This window comes from Ochotona princeps, chromosome 10, assembly GCF_030435755.1.
Source record: "Ochotona princeps isolate mOchPri1 chromosome 10, mOchPri1.hap1, whole genome shotgun sequence".
NCBI classification, from domain to species: domain Eukaryota; kingdom Metazoa; phylum Chordata; class Mammalia; order Lagomorpha; family Ochotonidae; genus Ochotona; species Ochotona princeps.
Genome location: NC_080841.1, coordinates 50810052 through 50830565, shown reverse-complemented (window position 1 = coordinate 50830565; position 20514 = coordinate 50810052). Strand labels below are relative to the sequence as shown.

At 39.9% G+C, this 20514-nt stretch overlaps 1 protein-coding gene across 2 annotated transcripts in view; it reads right to left on the bottom strand.

The window, feature by feature from the left end:
* The window catches only part of CATSPERE (catsper channel auxiliary subunit epsilon), a 121330-nt gene that overhangs the window by 44443 nt on the left and 56373 nt on the right, over positions 1-20514 (bottom strand). For both annotated transcript variants that reach the window (XM_058669429.1, XM_058669430.1), the window contains 5 exons: positions 17794-18283; positions 14264-14741; positions 10327-10769; positions 6714-6772; positions 4293-4368 (listed from right to left, as the gene is read on the bottom strand). In XM_058669429.1, coding sequence (XP_058525412.1) covers positions 4293-4368; positions 6714-6772; positions 10327-10769; positions 14264-14741; positions 17794-18283 — 1546 coding nt within the window. The remainder of the gene's footprint in view (positions 1-4292; positions 4369-6713; positions 6773-10326; positions 10770-14263; positions 14742-17793; positions 18284-20514) is intronic.

Sequence of the window (20514 nt, the reverse complement as noted above, 5' to 3'; positions counted from 1 at the left end):
ACCAGCTGTTGCAGTCACTTGGGGAATGAATCATCGGACAGAAGATCTTCCTCTCTGTCTCTCCTCTCTGTATATCTGACTTTGTAATAAAAATAAATAAATCTTAAAAAAAAAAAAAGATGTTCTCTTCATAGAGAGGAATAGCACCTACCAAAACCAAAGGCAAATGAGAAGAACATCCCAGTAAAATGACAACAGAAGACTAAACCAATGAACAACCCATTCCTAAAATGACAGGACCAAAGTAACCCCCATGTATGTTAAACTCTGAATGTAAATGGCTTAAGCTTAATCAAACATCATAGATTAGTAGACTGGATTAAAAAAACAAAACCTATCTGTTTATTGTCTGGAGGAGACACACTTCAACAAAGAGCAGCAGAAACTGTATCACATGGGTTTTGTTGTTTTCTGTTGGTTACATCTCTACAAAACACTTTCTGCTGATTAAATCATTCTGACTCGTAAATCATGCACTGGCATCATTTTCTTCAAGAAGGTTCTTGATTCTCATTTCTTCAGCTACACGTTAGTCATTTAATAGCATGTTATTTAACTTCATAGCATTGTTAATTTCTTTTTTCTCCCTGATGTTGATATTGTTTTGTGGCTTTTCATTTAAGGGGATGTATAGTAGCTGTGTAATGGAGACTGTCATATCTAGTAACATGTCATTTAACTTCATGGCATTGTAAATTTCTATTTTTGTTTCTTTTGTTGATTTTGTATCATGACTTTTCATTTAAGGGGATGTACAGTAGCTGTGAAATGGAGACTAACATTCAGATTTGAGGATGCAGTGTTTTATGCATTTCTGCTTCCAGACAAAGATGGACTTACAATGAAACTGTTTACTCTATCTTGACAATAGGATTCTGGACTCTCTGCCATTGTCCATGCCCACAATGATGGACATATGACTGAGTATGAAGGACTATATGTTAGTAATGATATAGAGGAACCTGGTGGGGGGAGGGAAGTGGGGAGGGGATAAGGGAATATGGAACTGTATCATAAAATGATAATAATAGAAAAAGAAAATAAATAAATCTTTAAAAACTAAACAGTGATTTCCCCAACATTTTAAAAAAAATAAAGACTTACTGATTTATTTAAAAGAGTTACAGAGAGTGACAGGAAGATTATCTATCTATCTATCTATCTATCTATCTATCTATCTATCTAATCTCCCACCCACTGGTTTGTTTCCCAAATGGTCACAATAGCCAGATCTGGGCCAGCCCAGAGCTAGCAGCTTAAAATTCTATCCAGGTCTCCCACATTGGATGACAGGAGACAAACCATTTGACCTATCTTCTGCTGCCTTTCTTGGCACTTTAACAGGGAGCTGGATTGGAAGTGGAGCAGCTTAGGCTCAAACTGGCACTCATATGGGGTGTGACTGTCACAGGCATTGGTTTAATCTGCTGTGCCACAATTATGATCCTTCTTTTTTTTTAAGATTTATTTGCTTTTATTGCAAAGTCAGATATACAGAGAGGAGAGACAGAGAGGAAGATCTTCTGTCCGATGATTCACTCCCCAAGTGACCGCAATGGCCGGAGCTGCGCCGATCTGAAGCCAGGAACCTGGAACCTCTTCCAGGTCTCCCACGCGGGTGCAGGGTCCCAAGGCTTTGGGCCGTCCTCAACTGCTTTCCCAGGCCACAAGCAGGGAGCTGGATGGGAAGTGGAGCTGCTGGGATTAGAACCGGTGCCCATATGGGATCCCGGGGCGTTCAATGCGAGGACTTTAGCTGCTAGGCCACCCCGCCGGGCCCAATTATGAACCTTCTTCTTTTTTTTTTTTTTAAAGATTTATTTTTATTACAAAGTCAGATATACAGAGAGGAGGAGACAGAGAGGAAGATCTTCCATCTGATGATTCACTCCCCAAGTGAGCCGCAACGGGCCGGTACGCGCCTATCCGATGCCAGGAACCAGGAACCTAGAACCTCTTCCAGGTCTCCCACGCGGGTGCAGGGTCCCAATGCATTGGGCCGTCCTCAACTGCTTTCCCAGGCCACAAGCAGGGAGCTGGATGGGAAGTGGAGCTGCCGGGATTAGAACCAGCGCCCATATGGGATCCCGGGGCTTTCAAGGCGAGGACTTTAGCTGCTAGGCCACGCTGCCGGGCCCAATTATGATCCTTCTTAACTCGTTAAAAAAAAATTGTATATGTGTACATGGTTTGAAAACAAACTGCCTGTGTATCCTATAATATAACACAGAAGACATGATGAATTGTCCTACAGTGTCAGCTACAGCTCTGTGAAGTGCTTTTAAAAAACATTTTATTGAAAAAGGCAGATTTATAGAGAAGAGACAGAAAGATGTTCTATCTACTGGTTTACTTCCCAGATGGGTGCAATGACCAGAGCTGAGCTGATCTGAAGCCAGGAGCCAGGAGCTTCTTCTGGGTCTCCCATGTGCAGGGTCCCAAGGCTATGAACTATCATCCACTACTTTCCCAGGCAACCAACGAGGAGCTGGATGGGAAGTAGAACAGCCGGGACATGAACCAGCACCCATATGGGATCCTGGTGCTTATAAGAGAAGGATTAGCCAATTAAGTCACTGCACTGGATCCTAGGACTGTGAAGTATTGTTAACACAGGCCATGCTTCTCTGGAAGTAACTTTGGCTAGTGCAAAATCCACGAATATCATCACAGACATGTTGTGCCATGATACTTTGTTTCTTAGACAGGAAATTACCAAGAATGGCACATGATGTACAAAAAGCCCTCAGACAGGCAAAGAAATATTTTCTGGAGTCCTATGATAGGTCTAGCACATTTCCTGTCTCCCCCATGCCACCCTCTACAATGCACTTGATGGGAGACAGAAAGTCTACAGGTGTCCCGCAGAGGAACACATGAGACAGAGTTAAGAGTTTTTTCTCCCTTTGAAGTTTCATTTTGGAAGTGATTATAGAGACCCTCTGCGGCTGGCCTGTATGTCTACCTTTCTGGCTGTTGGCACTGGCTTTGAAAGTGGGGTGCCACTTGTTGGAGCTGTGGGTTTTGTTGGTTCTCTGCTGCTTGGCTCAGATGACAAAGCGACAAAGAAGACAGGCTCCTGTCCATTCCTGTGGGTCCGCCCACACCCATCTGGTCCAGCAAGTTTAACAATGGCTGAACTTGTTTCAGCTGGAGAAGAATTCTGTGGGCCATGGTTCTGAATACATGCAGAGCTGGGTCCCTGTCTCCGACATTTAGCTGGTATATAGGAGGCACCCAACATATGATTGTTGAATATTAGGCTGAGAAGGAATAAGAAATGAAGCATTTTCTAGTGTGGAGGTAGGGTTGTGAAGAATTTGTTTTTAGTGTCATAGTACTTCTGGAGGCTTGAATGACCTGTTACTATTTCACACCTTTTGTCCACAGTTTGATCCTGGAATTCCCTTTGCACTTGCCTGCGGGAACTTCTGCCTTTTTCAGCAGTGATTTTATGTAGCTGTTCTTTTTTGCTTTTCTTCCTCCAATCATAATTACTACTTTTTCCTTTGCGCTACTTGTACCTATGCTTCTTAATGATGTATTTACTTGTGTGAGGGAAAGAGAGAGAGCTCTCTCATCCACTGACTCACTGCCTACATGCTTGCTATGGCCAGGGTGGCCTAAGGCAAAGCCAGGAGCTGGAACTCAATCTATGCCTCCTGTATTAGTAACAGGGACTCAGCTAACTGAGCCGGCTCCCATGCTCTGCTTTAGCACAAAGCTAGAGCCAAGTGCAAGTTAGAACTTGAAGCCAGAAACTCCAATTTGGGACACAGGTAGCTTAACCACCATGTCAAATCTAGTTTTGTTTGCCTCCAGAGAAGACACTTCATCTTTTCATCTTCCTAATTCCAGCTACCTAACACACATACTGAAGCACAGAAACAATCACACACAGAAAACAAGCTTTCTGAATGAGCAAGTGAGTAAATCTTTTGAATGAATAAACAGGGCAAATATGGACATGGCTTGTAGTCTTGACAAACCATATTCAAATTTAGCTTTTCCCATTAATTTTAGTTTTCTTTTACAGTTTTACTTCTCTTTCAATCTTTGAAATCTCATAATTTTACATTTTATATACATTTACTTGTATAATCCCGCTTAGATAATGCATTCACAGAAGGCAGAAATCTTACCTTCTGTAGTCAAAATAAAATGCCAACCTTACAGTGAAGCATTGTAGGTGTTGCTAAGTAACAAGGGAGTGGTGTTATATGGAGGTAATATCTGTTATTTTGCTTACCACTAACACATTATTTTTTTGTTCTTCAACCCATTTCACTTACCTTTTGGGATGCTGCGCATGCTTTTGAATATTTACTAGGTCGAAGATTGACAAACACAGCACCAGTATTTTCGTTTCTAGGGAAAAAAAACCAAAACAACTCATGGAGGGAGTCACAGGAGAGGAAAGGCGTGATGAATGACAAGTGCACATGCTGAGATGCAGCCTGGTGAGAAGCCTGGAGGCTTGGAGGGCGGTGCTGGTGTTAGGTCCTCCCTGCTTCTGGTAAGGCAGTTTTGCACGGTTCTCATGTTGTAAAGTTGCTTCTACCTCATGATGTTCCATGTTTGAACAATATAGAGTAAGTCATGAAACAACTGCAGGGCAAACAACGGAATGTGAACCAGAGCAAGCTCAGCCACTTATGGAGACCAGTTTTTGTGAGAACTAACAAAGAGCTTACAAAATTATTTTAATCTCATCTAAGGGCAGTACCTTCAATAACCTTTCACGAAAGAATCTTGATTGAATTTGAACTGTAATACTGCATCAAGGTGGAGGAATCCACCAGGGGGGAGGGGCGTGGGGAGGAGTGGGGGATTCCCAGAGCCTATGAAACTGTCACATAATGCAAAATAATTAATAAAAAAAAATAACCTTTCACTAGCCCCACCTCTTAAAGAGTTAAAGTGGAGAACCATTTCTCAACATTGCCATGTTGGTGACCAAGCTTTTGGCACATGAACCCCTAGAGACACTCAGATCACATCCAAATCAGAGCAGGCAAATAGTTGCTTTTCTGGGCCTGGCGCAGTAGCCTAATGGCTAAAGTCTTCGCCATGAATGCTCCAGGATCCCATATGGGGGCCGGTTCTAATTCCAGCTGCTCCACTTCCCATCCAGCTCCCTGCTTTGGCCTAGGAAAGCAGTCAAGGATGGCCCAAAGCCTTGGGACCCTGCACCCACATGGGAGACCTGGAAGAGGCTCCTGGCTCCTGGCTTTGGATCTGCTCAGGTCTAGCACTGTAGCCTCTTGCCGAGTGAATCAGGAAACGAAAGATCTTCCTTGCTGTCTCTCCTTCTTGCTGTAAATCTTTTTAATAAAAATAAGTAAATCTTTTTTAAAAGTTGCTGTTTGGGCCCGGCGGCGTGGCCTAGCGGCTAAAGTCCTCACCTTGAAAGCCCCGGGATCCCATATGGGTGCCGGTTCTAATCCCGGCAGCTCCACTTTCCATCCAGCTCCCTGCTTGTGGCCTGGGAAAGCAGTTGAGGACGGCCCAAAGCCTTGGGACCCTGCACCCGCGTGGGAGACCCGGAAGAGGTTCTAGGTTCCCGGCATCAGATCGGCGCAGCATCGGCCCGTTGCGGCTCACTTGGGGAGTGAATCATCGGACAGAAGATCTTCCTCTCTGTCTCTCCTCCTCTCTGTATATCTAGCTGTAATAAAATGAATAAATCTTTAAAAAAAAAAGTTGCTGTTCTTTATTAGCAACTTTTTTGTTCATTATTAGCAACTTTTTTTTTTTTTTTTTGGTGCTCAGACAAAAGGAGAGAGCTCAAAAGTAACAGAAGAAATTGGAAAGTTTCACTTGTACATCATACCTGCTAGGCTTTTTACTTTTTGCAAACACAAATGCATGCACCAGCTTGAATAATCGGATGTGCATTCTACAGCAGCATGTTTCTGAGTGAACATTTGCAAAACCAAGCCCACACAAAGGACCCCATACTATCAAAAAGAGAAAGATTTGTCCAAGTCGGTGTTTTTCTCTCTCCCCTTCCTGGTCACTGTCACATCATTTTGTTTGATTGCTGGCAGTTTGTTTCTGCCATTGAAGATAAGGTCCATGACACCAGAGCTTCATCTTTTTTGTTTATCATGTTACTCTGAAAAACTTGAAAATGCTTGCCATAGAACATACACTCCAATATCATTTAAACTAAAAGAAGACTGAAGAAAAAAATGGACATTTTCTTAGGGAAAAAAATGTTATTTTTCCAGAAAATAATTTCAAATTATAAAGATAATCATACAAGTACCTTCAAATACAATGCCAAGTTGGTTGTCTTTCTATAGATAGCAAATGCTTAAGTGCTACATTATCGAAGAGTCAAGGATGGTGTTTCATGGGACTCTACTCACAGCCAAAGAATTTCTGTGATTCAATAGAATTGCCGCTTTTGCATTAGGACAGCATGCAGAGACTTTGAGGAAGGCATTAGTGATAAATGTGCTTGAAAATGCTTAACTTAAGTAACAGACCATTTTTTTAAATCTTATTTGACATGAATGAGAACCTTTGGATAGATCAGGTTTCCACTGAGCTGTAAAGAGAATTTTACATTTTTATACAGTTAAATATTAATTTTATGTGTTCCAAACATTAAAAAAAGAAATTTGGGTATTTAAAAGGGTTTGAGGCTTACCACTTTTATAAAACACCCACAAATCAATAGTCTCAGTATCACGTTTAATACTTACTGCAACTTGAAGTAATCATCTGCTGCCTCATAATTTATACTCTGAAAAAACGCTAATATCTGAAAGTGAAAATGGAAAAACTTATGTAATGCAGGAAAACTGGATACTGGTTTTAGTGGCATCTGGCTTTGCACATCTAGGCACAGGAAATGCCTTCCTCGGGCGGTGCCATTGTGTTGATCACCATAATACACATTTTCCTACACTGTAATACACAACATGTCCTCTGAAGGCAGAATGAAATGTTTGTTCAGGGAGCGGGTGTTCAGTTCAGCAGTTAAAACTGCAATTTAGATAGAGAGGGTCTTTTACCTGCTGGCTCAATCTCCAAATGGATGCAATAGCCAGAGTTGAGCTGATCTGAAGCTGGGAGCCAGGAGCTACTTCTGGGTCTCCCATGTGGATGCAAGATCGCAAGGACTTGGGCCATCCTCTACTGCTTTCCCAGGTGATAAGCAGAGAGCTAGATCAGAAGTGGAGCAGTTGGAACATAAACTGGCATCCATATGGGGTGCTGGCACCACAGGTCGAACAATTAACCTGATGCACCACCATGCTGGCCCCCTTCTTGATGACTTAAGAGTGATGATAGTGGCCAGCATGGTGGTGCAGTGGATGAAACTATGTTACCACTTGCAAAGCTGGCATCCCATATTAGAGTGTGTAAGTCCTGGCTACTCTGCTTCAGACTCAACTCCCTGGGAAGGTACCAGAGGATGGCCAAAGTGCCTGGGTCCCTGCCACTCATATGGGAGACAGGAATGGAGTTCCTGGCTTCTGACATTCACCTGGCTCAGTCCTGGTCATTGTGATTATTTGGGGAGTGAACCAGTAGATGAAGGATATTCCCCCCCTTTGTTTTTCTTCCTCTCCCTCCTTCTTCCTGTGTCATTCTGCTTTTCAAATAAATAAATAAATAAATCTTTTTAAAACCTATATATAAATTATAACTATCTAGAACTTCAGTTTCTCCATGTATTTGCTAATTATTCATCACTATGGCAAAAAATATCTAGGGTAACTAACTTTACAATGAGAAATGACTTATTTGGCTGACAGTTTTGGAAGTTTGAGTATAACATCAGATGGCCTCACTGGTTTGGCATCTGGTGAGGCTGGCTGAGAGCCTTGGCAGAGCAGAGGAAGTGGGGACAGTATGGAAGCTGAGAGAGCTTAATGGAGATGGGGACAGAGACTCAGAGACAGAAATAGAAATAGAGACAGGGATGGAGACAGGGAGAGACAGAGAAAGACATGGGAAGAGGGAGATAGAGCTGAGAGACACAGATAGGTAGCTAGAAGGCCTAATGGGGGAAAGAGGGAAGTAATGCTATGTTCTCAGAATTGCATCTTTGAAACACATAAAATCTGTTTCCTTTGTATTAATTTTAAAAACTAAGAAATATACATTTATTCATTTAAGTTAAAGAAAAAAGTTTCACTTTTTATGATTTTCTGCTTAGGCTGACTTTGGATCTGACTTAATACTTCTCACTATTGCATATCAGATAAGAGATTGCCTATTACATGATGCTGTTTTTTTCAAGTTCAGAGAAAATGGAATTAGAAATCAGTTAATTCTGGTGCAAAAAACTGTAAATTCATGAATAATTTCTTCAGAAGAAATAGCTCCATAAAACTTTGGAAAGCTCGTCATATGCATCAATTTCACCATCTGTACCAGAATAAGCTTATCTTTTAATGCCATTTTTCCATGAATTTTCTGAAGTCTATTTGTTTAACTAGGTTGAACCTGTAACATGGAACAAGGAGATAGAAACTGCGATTTGGGTTGCATAATTTTTTATAATAAATTTAAGCCACACGTACAGTGCTTATTATACTGATTAGAAAACATATCAATGTATATGGTTTTGGACTATGTCTGTTATGATAGATAATGTGTGAAGATGACTGCAGTAACCCCTGTTTCCTGTGTGCATGTCCCTAACAGTGCAGCTTTGCGGCATCTCCGTGAGACGTCGAGTCTGTTTCTCCATCACATGCGTTAGGGCTGACCTTGTGATCTGGTTTGACTGACTTAGCAGGTGGCCAAATCTAGGCCTCCATAGGCCTTTCCGCTTTTGTTCTTACCATGTTGCAACACTAGCTTGAGACATCAATACAGAGCAGCCAGGACTATCTTCCAGGCTGGACCTCCTCTACACAGAGCAGGGAGAACTACTTCGGCTTAGATCAGTAAGCCAGTGCCAGCACCAATCTGACATGTCAATGAGTCAATTTTTACATCATTCCTTCCCAGATGGGCTGTGAAGTGATCACAGCCCCTGGACTGAAGCCCAGTAATGCAAGCAGAGCTACTTCACAGAGCCCAAATTGTTGACCTACAGAACTGGATTTTGTTTGAAGCCCTTAGATTTTGAGGTGGCTTCTTATGCTACAATAGATAATAGAACTTGACAAAAAAAGCTATACGTTAGAAAAAGAAGTTATTACGATTTGAATGTGTCCCTTGAAAGCTCACATGTTGGAAATTTAATCCCCAAACTTATATGCTAATAGTATTTGAAGGGGGTGCTTTTGGGATTACATAAGGTCATGAGGAAATGGGGTACCACAGAGCAGCTTTGGTAGGCTGCTCAATGTGGGACGCCCTCCACCACGAAGACTGCCAGAGGCTTAGGCCATGCTCTCAAACCTGCCAGGCTCCAGAACTTTGTACCAAGTAATTTTTTGCTTTTTATACATTATCCAGTCTATAGCATGCATCCATATCTACAGTAAGCAGATACAGGCAAACAATACAACTGGAAATCTAGGAGTTTTGGAAGAATATGTTTTTTTTTTTTGCCTTGGATAATGGAAAGTGACAATTGTGGCTGTGGAATTAATGACTTGCTATACTATAATTTATTAAAAATTTACATATTTTTTAATCTCCCAAGTTAAACCTAAAGGGAAATATACTGATAAAAATATAAATATTCTGGGCCTGGCGCGATAACATACTGGTTAAGTCCTCGCCTTGCACGCGCTGGCATCCCATATGGGCGCTGGTTCTAATCCCGGCAGCTCCACTTCCCATCCAGCTCCCTGCTTGTGGCCTGGGAAAGCAGTTGAGGACCTCCCAAGGCCTTGGGACACTGCACCTGCATGGGAGGTCCGGAGGAGGCTCCTGGCTCCTGGCTTCAGATTGGCTCAGCTCCAGCCATTGCAGTCACTTGGGGAGTGAACCATCGGACAGAAGATCTTTCACTCTGTCTCTCCTCCTCTCTGTATATCCACTTTTCCAATAAAAAAATCTTAAAAAATATATAAATATTCTTTTTTTAAGATCTATTTGTATTAGAAAGGTAGATTTATAGAGAGGAGAGAAAGAAAGATCTTCCATCCACTGGCTCACTCCCAAAATGGCTGCAACTACCAGAGCTGAGTTGGTCTGAAGCCAGAGCCAGGAGCTACTTCTGGGTCTCCCATGTGGGTCCCAAGGCTTTGGACCATCCTCGACTGCTTTTCCAGGCTACAAGCAGGAGCTGGATGGGAAGCAGAGCAGCCAGGACACGAACCAGCATCCATGGTGTTTTGGCTCAACTGATTAATATTCTACTTTTATATCTATTAAAATAAAAATGAATTAAAAATATTAACTTACCAGAGTTTTAGTGAAGAATCCTAATGCAATTTCATAGAAAAGGTATTCATTTATTGTTAATATTCGTGGACCATAGGTTTCCACAACGATGTACACACCAGTATTTTCTGGATAGATTACTTTAGCCCAAACTTTTAGGGTGTCTCTCTTATCAATAATGTAAAACATATTATAGACATTATTATGAAATGCCAAGAATGGGCATGTGTCTTTTGCTTTAAAAGCTGCACTCTGTATTTCCAGATGTAAGGGATATTCTGCTGTTTTTACTGTACCATTGTCCAAAGCCTCCAGGAGATGTATTTCACCAGATGTGCTCAGAATAAATAATGACTTTATTTTTTCACTTAACCATGTATGCAGCTTTATTGCATCTATACTGTAAATCTTGAAAAAAAATATCACATTATTTTCCATTTTTACTAAGATATTCCCATAATAATCTGGAAAAAAAAGAGAAAATTTTGTGTTATTGTAACTAACCATCAATCATGCTGTTTTGCAGTACATTCTATAATAGCAAAGACATGGAAACAATCCAGAGGCCTGTCAAAAGAGGAATAGATAAAGAAACTGGTACATCTACTCAATGGAATACTAACCAGCCACTAAAAAGAATGAAATTTTACCATTTGCAACAAAATGACCCCAACTAAATACCATTAATGCTCAGTGAAATAAGTCAATCACAAAAGCACAAATAACATATGTTCTCCCTGATATAAGGCAACCTTCATGCAAAATACAAGATATATACAAATATATATACACATATATTCATACATATGAATACATACATATATTCATCTGGAGGAACTGTATAATGGAAACTAGCATATCAAGAAGTAAGGATATATTGCAGTAAGCACCTCTATGCCCCCCAAAAAGATGGACACCCCAATGAAACTATTAAATATATTTTGACAATGGGATGCTGGACTTTCCATCATTGTCTGTACCTGCAATGTCATGATACACTTAAATAGCAGAACGATGCACATGTTACTATTGGTGAAGCACTATATATATTTTTCCAAGATTTACTTATTTTTATTGGAAAGTCAGATATGCAGAGAGCAGGAGAACAGAGAGGAAGATCTTCTGTCTGATGATTCACTCCCCAAGCAGCTGAGCCGATCCAAAGCCAGGAGCCTGGAGCTTCTTCTGGGTCTCCCATGCGGGTGCAGGGTCCCAAGGCTTTAGGCCATCTCAACTGCTTTCCCAGGCCACAAGCAGGGAGCTGGATGGGAAGCGGGGCCTCAGGGATTAGAACCAGTACCCATACGCGATCCAGGTGCATGCAAGCTCCCTGCTTGTTGCCTGGGAAAGCAGTTGATGACAGCCCAGAGCCTTGGGACCCTGCCCCCACATTGGTGACCCGGAGGAGGCTCCTGGCTCCTGACTTCAGATCAGCTAAGCTCCAGCCATTGCGGCCACTTGGGGAGTGAATCAACGGACAGAAGATCTTTAACTCTGTCTCTCCTCCTCTCTGTATATCTGACTTTGTAATAGAATAAACAAGTCTTAAAAAAATAAAAAGACATCATGTGGAAAGGATTGGCTGAAATGAAGAAGGTAAATTCAAGAGGTTGGAGATCTGTTGTGATTATGCATCTTAGATTTGGAATCTGAATGCATTAGTAACATCTTTATAAATTACTATAGATTGTACTCTAATTATATCTACTGAATTGTGAACATACATGCCAGATCACAGTGGACTAAAATGATTATTTTAAATAATCCCTTTTAAATGAAAATATTTAAAAAAGAAAAAAAGACTGAGGGAGGGGCAGAGCAGGTGAGGGAAATATGACTATCTTAGAATTGTACCTACAATATACTATATATGTGCTATATATTATATATAGCTATATATTATATATATAGTATATTGTATATGTATATATGTATACATACACACATATATACATATATATGTTCTCTAATTTTTTTGTAAAGAGATTATAGCCTGTTTTGGTTAGAAATAAGACTCCAAGACATCTGCATTTGGAGTATTTGGGTTTGATGCCTAGCTCTAGCTTCCTGCTAATATATACCCCAGGAGGAAGCAAGCAATGGCCCCAAGATACAGTTCTCTGCCACTCACGCAGGAGACTCCAAGTGCAGACATCTGGGGAGTAAATCGGCTGACAAGCGCTCTCTCTGTCTCTCTGCTCACTCAAAATAACTCCATCTATGACCTGTCAGCCTGGAAAGAGATCACTGCTGCCTACCAGATGAGTCAGATAGGGCCCAGGAGCAGGAGTGGCAGTGTGAGAGCAGCAGGAAGTCAGGTTGGGGTGTGTGGAGTCTGAGAAGACTACTAGTGGTCCCTGTGACAACACCAGGGAAGAAAATTGGAAGTAGGAGGGTCAAGGTCAGGCTAGGGATTACAGGCAGAGGTAAAAGGGTAATGCAAATCACCATCATGAAGATGAAAAAGAGGCTGGGAAGAGGTTGTTAGTGAAGTAGGAGGAAAACCAGACATTTTCCCTGGAAGCCAAATGCAAAACAAGTGTTTCAAAAAGAGGCTGTGCTGAGTTGTTTCAAAGGCCGCTGTGGTTGTTTTGTCTTCTAAATAGATTCCTTGAAGATCAAACTGTTTCCTTACATTGCCTATACCATTTATTGGTGCACCCTACAATAGTAAAATCAAGAACTATCATACATTGAAGGCTACACCTGCCAAGCATTGCTTTTAGCACATTGCATATAACCCCTTATCCTATCAGCCTGCAAGTTCTCTATTATTGTGTCAGTCATATTTGTATTACTTTAACTAAAACACTTGGAGGAGAGTCTCTTTGGAAGAAAAGGGTTTAAATTTGACTTACATGGTGGGGTTCACAGCTCAGGATGGCAGCCCCATCAGTCTGGCATCTGGCCCAAGATAGCAATGGGGAGTAGGTGTAGGGCAATGACCATAGGGGGAACCAGCAAGCAAAGACAGAAGCTGAGCAAAACTCAGCTGAAAGAACCAATGCTTTTGTGAGAATCACCTTCTCTGAACATGCCTTCAATGACCTAAAGCCCTCCACCAAACCTACTTCTCAGATGCCATAACTACATCTGGTTGTCTCCCTCAGTCCATCAATCCTTAACATACGACTTCAGAGTCTAAATAGCTGCATGTTTGGGGAGCCAAATCCTCTTCAATTTGTAGCAATCCTAGATTATAAAACTGAAGCTTGGAGAGCTTAGATGACAGGCTTATGAGTTTGAATACAGTTTCACTTAAAGCTTCTATACCTGTTATGGCTTGAACTATGCCCAATCAGGGATGTAGAAATTCTAGTGCTGGTTCCTACTTCAGAGTGTGACCTTGTTTGGAGATAAGGTCATTACAGATGCAGTGAAGATGAAGTCGTACTGGAGGAGGGTGGGCCCTACGCTAGTGTGGGGAAGGCCAGGTGAAGTTAAGGCAGGGACTGGAACGATGCAGCTGCAAGCCACTAAGGGCAAGGACCACCAGCCAAAGGCAAGGAAAGACGTACCCCTACAGGTCCGAGGTGGAGCACGACCCTGGCCACATCTCAATTTCTAACTTCTAGTCCCAGCACTGAGAAAAAATACATTTCTTCTGTCTTAAGCAGTTCAGTTTGTGGTACTTTAATGGTAATCCTAGGAAGCTAACACCACACCACAGCATCTCCTACACATATTATACACGGATCAATTGCTGACTTAGCACTTACGGACTGACCAGCGCAAAACTCTGAGTGAAAGAACTTGAATTGGTCATTCTGTCCTGTGAGATCCTAGTTATTGTTAGTTGAACATAAAATTAAAATGTATTTCTTCAAAAGTAGTAAAAAGTTCACCTTTATATATCAAAAAGCACCATACATTTGTGTATTTCAAATGATTACATCTTTATAAGATAGCAGTCTATGGTGAAATATAGAATAATTTTAACAGAATGCAAATGCCTCACCCATAAAAATGTCATGAATAACGCTGTTATTTGATAATAATAATAGATTGCCGCTTCCTGTAGCAGTTTGTATAACTCCATAAACAGTGAAATTTTGATAACAATAATAGATCCTATGTCCGTCAGATAGCACTACTTCTGGTATTGCTGAAAATAGAAAATAAGGAACTAAAAAACTGTTGATAGGGACATCTAGTTTAAAGTCTTGGTACATCCACTCTCTTAAGTCTTCATTGTATATCACTGTGTAAATCCTTTTTGTGACAGTACATGCAGTACAGTAACTTAAAAACACAGCGAATTCCACAGGGTGTCCTGTATACGCAGCATTGTGTATGGTCAAAGTGGCAGTGGATGACATGTTCACGAGACTTTTCAATTTACTTATGGTTCCTATCTGGATGAATTTAAGCTTAGTATATCCAAGGTAAACTTCATCTTTTGTCCAGATTATCAGGCTGCTTTTTTCTACTTCATTCTGTGAAAAAATTAAAAACAAGTTGAAAAATCTTTGATTTTTTTTGAGGGGGGTAGGGAGAAATCTATTTCTGTTTCCCAATTTACTACATTTAAAAGTAAAAAAAGATGTAGCTACTATAATTTCATATATTTCTCAGTAATATCATAGGCATGTATATTAAATGTATTACACATAACTGAATACATACTGTATTCTTTAAATACTATTTTTTAAATAAATCTTAATTCCTTTTTAAGCACATACAGCTGCAACACGCAGAACTGGGACAGGCTGAAACTCAGAGTTAGCAGCTTTATCCAAGTTTGTCTTGTGACTGGCAGGAGCCCAAACATTTGCACCCTTTTTTTTTGTTGTTTTGTTTTAAGATTTATTTTTATTTTTATTGCAAAGTCAGATATACAGAGAGGAGGACAGACAATGACCGCATGGTTGGTGGTGTGCCAATCTGAAGCCAGGAGCCAGAACTTCTTCTGGGTCTCCCACGTAGGTGCAGGGTCCCAAGGCTTTGGGTCATCCTCAACTGCTTTCCCAGGCCACAAGCAGGGAGCTGGATGGGACGTGGAGCTGCCAGGATTAGAACTGGCGCCTATATGGGATCCTGGAGCGTTCAAGGTGAGGACTTTATCTGCTAGGCCACTTTACTGGGTCCATCTTATGCTCTTTTTAACTGCTTTCCCCACCATTAGCAGGGAGCTGGATGGGAAGTAGATCAGCTGAGACACACATTGGTGCCCATATGGGACGTTAACATCTCATATGGAAAACTTTAATTTCTATGTTAGAATGCTAGTCCTGGATAAAATGACATTTTAATGATATTAATGTCAATATTAATTCTTCCAACCTTTGAAAATGTGATATCTTTCCATTCATTTGTGGTGCCCTTCAATTTCTTACATTACTATATTATAGTTTTTATCATAGATTTGTTTCATCCTGGGTATTTTAAGTTTTTATTGTTATTATAATTGGAATTCTTTTGTGTGCTATTTCAGATAATACACTATTAGTATATAGACACATTAGTGATTTCCTATGTTGTTTTTTAAATTCTACAACTACACCTGGCCTATTTATTACTTCTAATAGTTTTAGTTTTCTGTATATAATATCATGCTAGTTGCAAACAGGGCCAACTTGGCTTCTTTGCGTCCAATTTGAATACCCTCTATTTCTTTCCCTTGCCCAATTTCTCTGGCTATAACCTTCAGTACTGCTTTGAATGGAAGTCATGAAAGTGAGCACTTATGTCTTTGCTGCTTCATTGTTGACCCAGTCCCTGCTACCATTCAGCCTTTAAGAAGAAGGGAATTCTGTCATTTGTGACAAGATGCATGAAATTGGAGGACATTGCTGCTAAGTGAAATAAATTAGGTACAAAGACAAATACCACATGTCCTCCTGTATGTGTTGAATCTAAAACATTTATTTTACAGAATCGTATAAAAAAATTAGATACAACAGTCTCTATAATCCCTAGAGACTGTGGCAATGAATGCTGTGGAAAAATAATAATTAAAGGACAATAAATTTTTAAAAAAGGGCACTAAATTTCAGAGAAGAGGAATATGCAGTTATTTTTATTTTGTTTAGAGTTCTATTACATGGCATGGAAAATTTAGTTAGTAATAGAGCTTTGTATGCTTGAAACTTCCTAGGAGGGCAAATTTCCAAGGTTAGCCACAAAAAATATCAAGCATTTGAGATAATAAATACATTACTTGGCTTGATTTAATTATTCTATATTACATTCATAAATTATATCATTTTATTCTATAAATACACAAATTATAAATGGCCAAACTGTAATAAAAATGAACAGTATAATTTACTTTTATATATTAAAAAACTTGAAACGTAACCTACATATGTAAAAACTACCAAATATAAATGCATATAATTCAGATTTATCACAAATAAAAGTTTCATATAATGGCAACTATGTATTAAGATATAGCATATCATCAGAACTCCCAAATTGCTATTTTCCCAACCACTGTGGCTTTCCCTTCCCAGGGGGTCATTTTTATAAATATTATGATAATAACTTTCTTACTTTTAATTTTATTACGTCTTGCCATCAGATGGAATATTTTTCCCCTATTTATATTTTTCATTTCTTTAAATCTACTAAGCCTAGTTTCTATTCAGTCCATTGCAATACCTAATGTCCTCACATGAATAAATCCAATCTATTATTTTGCTCACTCCCATGGCACTTTGCTTCTTCATAAATGTGGTCACTTTTTAATGTGAGCTAAATCCTGTCAGAGCCCAGCAGCAAACTTAAAAGAAGGGTTAAAATTTTTATAAAGCATTTTAGGTGTTCTGTAATTAGAACATTTCAGGACCTGGTGTGATGGCACAGTGGCTAAAATTCTCACCTTGCTTGTGCCAGGATCCTGTATGGGTGCCAGTTCATGTCCTGCTGCTCTACTTCCCATTCAGCTCCCTGCTTGTGGCCTAGGGAAGCCACATGGAAGATGGGCCAAAGCCTTGGGACCATGCATGCGTGTGGGAGACCTGGGAGATGGTCCTGGCTCCTGGCTTTGGATTGGCTCAGCTTCTACCGTTGCTGCCACTTTGGGAGTGAACCAGTGTATGGTATCTCTTCCTCTCTGTATATCCTGCTCTTTGTAAATCTGCCTTTCCAAGGAAAAAAAAACCTTACAAAAACATAAGAGAAAGTTTCAGGTATTCTTATCCTAGTACTTGTTGATGGAAGATTTTATTCATTTTTGACAGCATACAAAGGGTTTATTTTGCGAAAAATCTGAGAGTGGTAACTTTTATCCATAACAATGCAAAATGAAGTTCCCATAGTACGACTGGCCTTCTCTGAATAATAACATACAAAATTAATTTTATTTCTTGTTGCTGGAAGTACGGCTCTGTGGTAAAGAGTCCTCTAAGAAGTTGGGTCAGAAAGACAGAGCTGAATACAACCCTAGATAAAATAACTAAAAAGTTTTATATGTAATCTCTGATAAGCCAGCAAACCAGGTTAAATTTTGATGTATAATAAATATATATTTAATATGATACTAACCTTGAATATATATTTCACCCAGCACCATTTTCTTGCTCTAATGCCAATGATTCCATCTGGTAGATTATGCTCTCCTCCTAGTTTTATCAATAAATAACTATTTCTTAAGTAAAGAACACCATTTATTAAAAAAAAAATTCCATCCGGTGATAGTTCCACTTTGGTTACGTTCTGTCTTTCACTGTCACTTAGGACATTTGGAGGCACTCTGACTTTGCTCCAAGTGCGAAATGAATCCCGTGTTTGAAAAGTTTCCATATCAGTGACCACAACAACAGATGAAGGATTACAAGCAACCCAGGTTGACATTATCTGACTCCCGGGCGGTGAGGAGAGTGGTAAAAAAGCAGGATGCTCTGGAATAGTCGATGCAGGAAAGGTCATCAGAAAAAGACCGTCTGCAATGAAGCAATCCTGAAAAACTACTTGGTTCCCTTTAATCTCCTTTATCACATCATTTGATGTCATTGGTATTATCATATGCCAGATTCTACGAAGAGAAAAATCAAACATTTTATTCTAAAAGACAGTCCTCTGGTCTATCTTGTAGAATAGTGACAATTAGTGTATTTTGTCTTTAAGAGTGTATAAACATTAACCTAGATAAAATAGATAATATTCAAATGCTGATATTACCCCATTCATTCTCACTCTTTACTATAGTTCCAAAGGAAAATAATCTTAACTCTGACAGCTCTTCCTCCTCCAAAATTCTCCATATTCCCAAATATTCTTACGCTACTCTTAATAAGAGGAGTCTTTAAAAAGTTTATGGAATATATGTATCATGAAATCTGCAGATTTCAAAATTGCACTGGAATGAGCTAAATTTCATTTTGCAAAAGGTGTTCCAAATACCCTTCTATGTAATTATATGCAACATCTATTACCTTCTCATATGCAGGTGAAGATACCTCTTTTGAGGCTAGCACGATGGCTCAACAGGCTAATCTTCCACTATAAGCACTGGGATCCCACATAGGCCCTGGTTTGAATTTTGGCTACTCTACTTCCCATCCAGCTCTCTGCTTGTAGCCTGGGAAAGCAGATGAGGATGGCCCAAAGCTTTGGGACGCTGCACTTGCGTGGGAGACCCGGAAGAGGCTCCTGACTCCTGACTTCAGTTAAGTACAGCTCCAGCCATTTCAGTCATTTGGGGAGTGAACCAGCAGGTGGAAGCTCTTTTCTCTGTTTCTCCTTCTTTCTGTAAAACCATATTTCCAATAAAAAGTAAATAAACCATTTTTAAAAAGCTACACTTGGCATATACCATGCCTACCTATATACCTTCTCCCTATCTCTCGAATAATATACTTACTTGCTTAAATCAATAATATTTATATTGCTGTTACTATGGAAGTGCTGCTTGCTACTGGGCCAGTTATACTATGATTATGTTTGTAATTGTGCTACTGAAAACTTTGATTTATTTTCTGGTTTTGAATGTGCAACTAAAATATTTTCCAACAGCAAATGCAGAGGTTAAATTTAGCTGACTCAGTTGTGGCTCCTATTGACCTTGGGGCATGACCCAGTGGATGGAAGATCTTTCTGTCTCTCCTTCTCTATGTAAATCTGCCTTTCCAATAAAAATAAATCTTTCTTTTAAAGGCTTTTTATCCAGTCCTTAAGTAGCCAGAACCACTAGTGAGAAAACCAATAAGACTGACTTTTGTGATAGTTTAATGGGTTGTGTCTCTAAGTGTTAAGGGCCTTCTGTTTATTCTTCATAATCTGAAATGTGACACGGCTAAGTCTATCTATAGAAGTGGATACAGAGAATAACTTACGAAAGCAAGCACTCAGCAGGAATCAGGTAGTGGGTACTAAGGAAACACTTGCAGAAATTCTTCTTTCCTCAGGAAGCACATACCTCAATTAGTAGTGATGGGTTTCAGCTGAATTATCATGTGGTCCTGGAATTGGCACTGTGGCACAGCAGGTTAAGTTGCTTGCAATGCCAGCAATCCACATGAGCAACAATTCAAGTCCAGGCTGTCTACTTTCAATCCAGCCGAAGGCAGCAGAGTTGCCTGGGTGCTTGTACCCCTGCTGCCAACATGGGAGATCTGGATGGTGTTCCAGGCTCTTGGTTTCAGGTTGGCCGCGCCCCAGTCAAAACCAGCTGATGTGAGATTTCTCTCTCTCTCTCTCTCTCTCTCTCCCCGCCCTCTTGTTCCTCTTCCTCCTCTCCCTTCTTTTTCTGTAAGTCTGCCCTTCAAATAAATACATAAAAGTGTTTATGAAAAAAGAATGAAAGCCTATTGGGTCAAGGAAACTCCGTGTTAGGGCTGTTACGGGATTGCCACCAAAGCTCTTATGCTCTAAGCCATAGTACCATAAAAATCAATGAAATTTCTGTTTTTTGCAGGCCCCATTAGCCACTTCTAACATGGTTCTAGCCACAATTTACTAAACTAACAATACCATTTGTTACATTGTCCATCAGATATCTAATAATTCCATGTACACAGCCACTTTAGAACTATATATTTATCACTATTTTATAATAGGATGCTTTCTCCATCAAGAAAGTACAATGATTATAAACACATTTACCTAACAGATGAAATGATAGAATGAAGGAAGTAATAGACAATTCAATAATAGTGAAAGATTTCAATACACTTTCAGTAATGAAAAAGTAACTATCAGGAGATAAACTAGGAAATAAAAGTCTCGGGCTAACACACATTTCATAGAATATTATAATAACAGAGA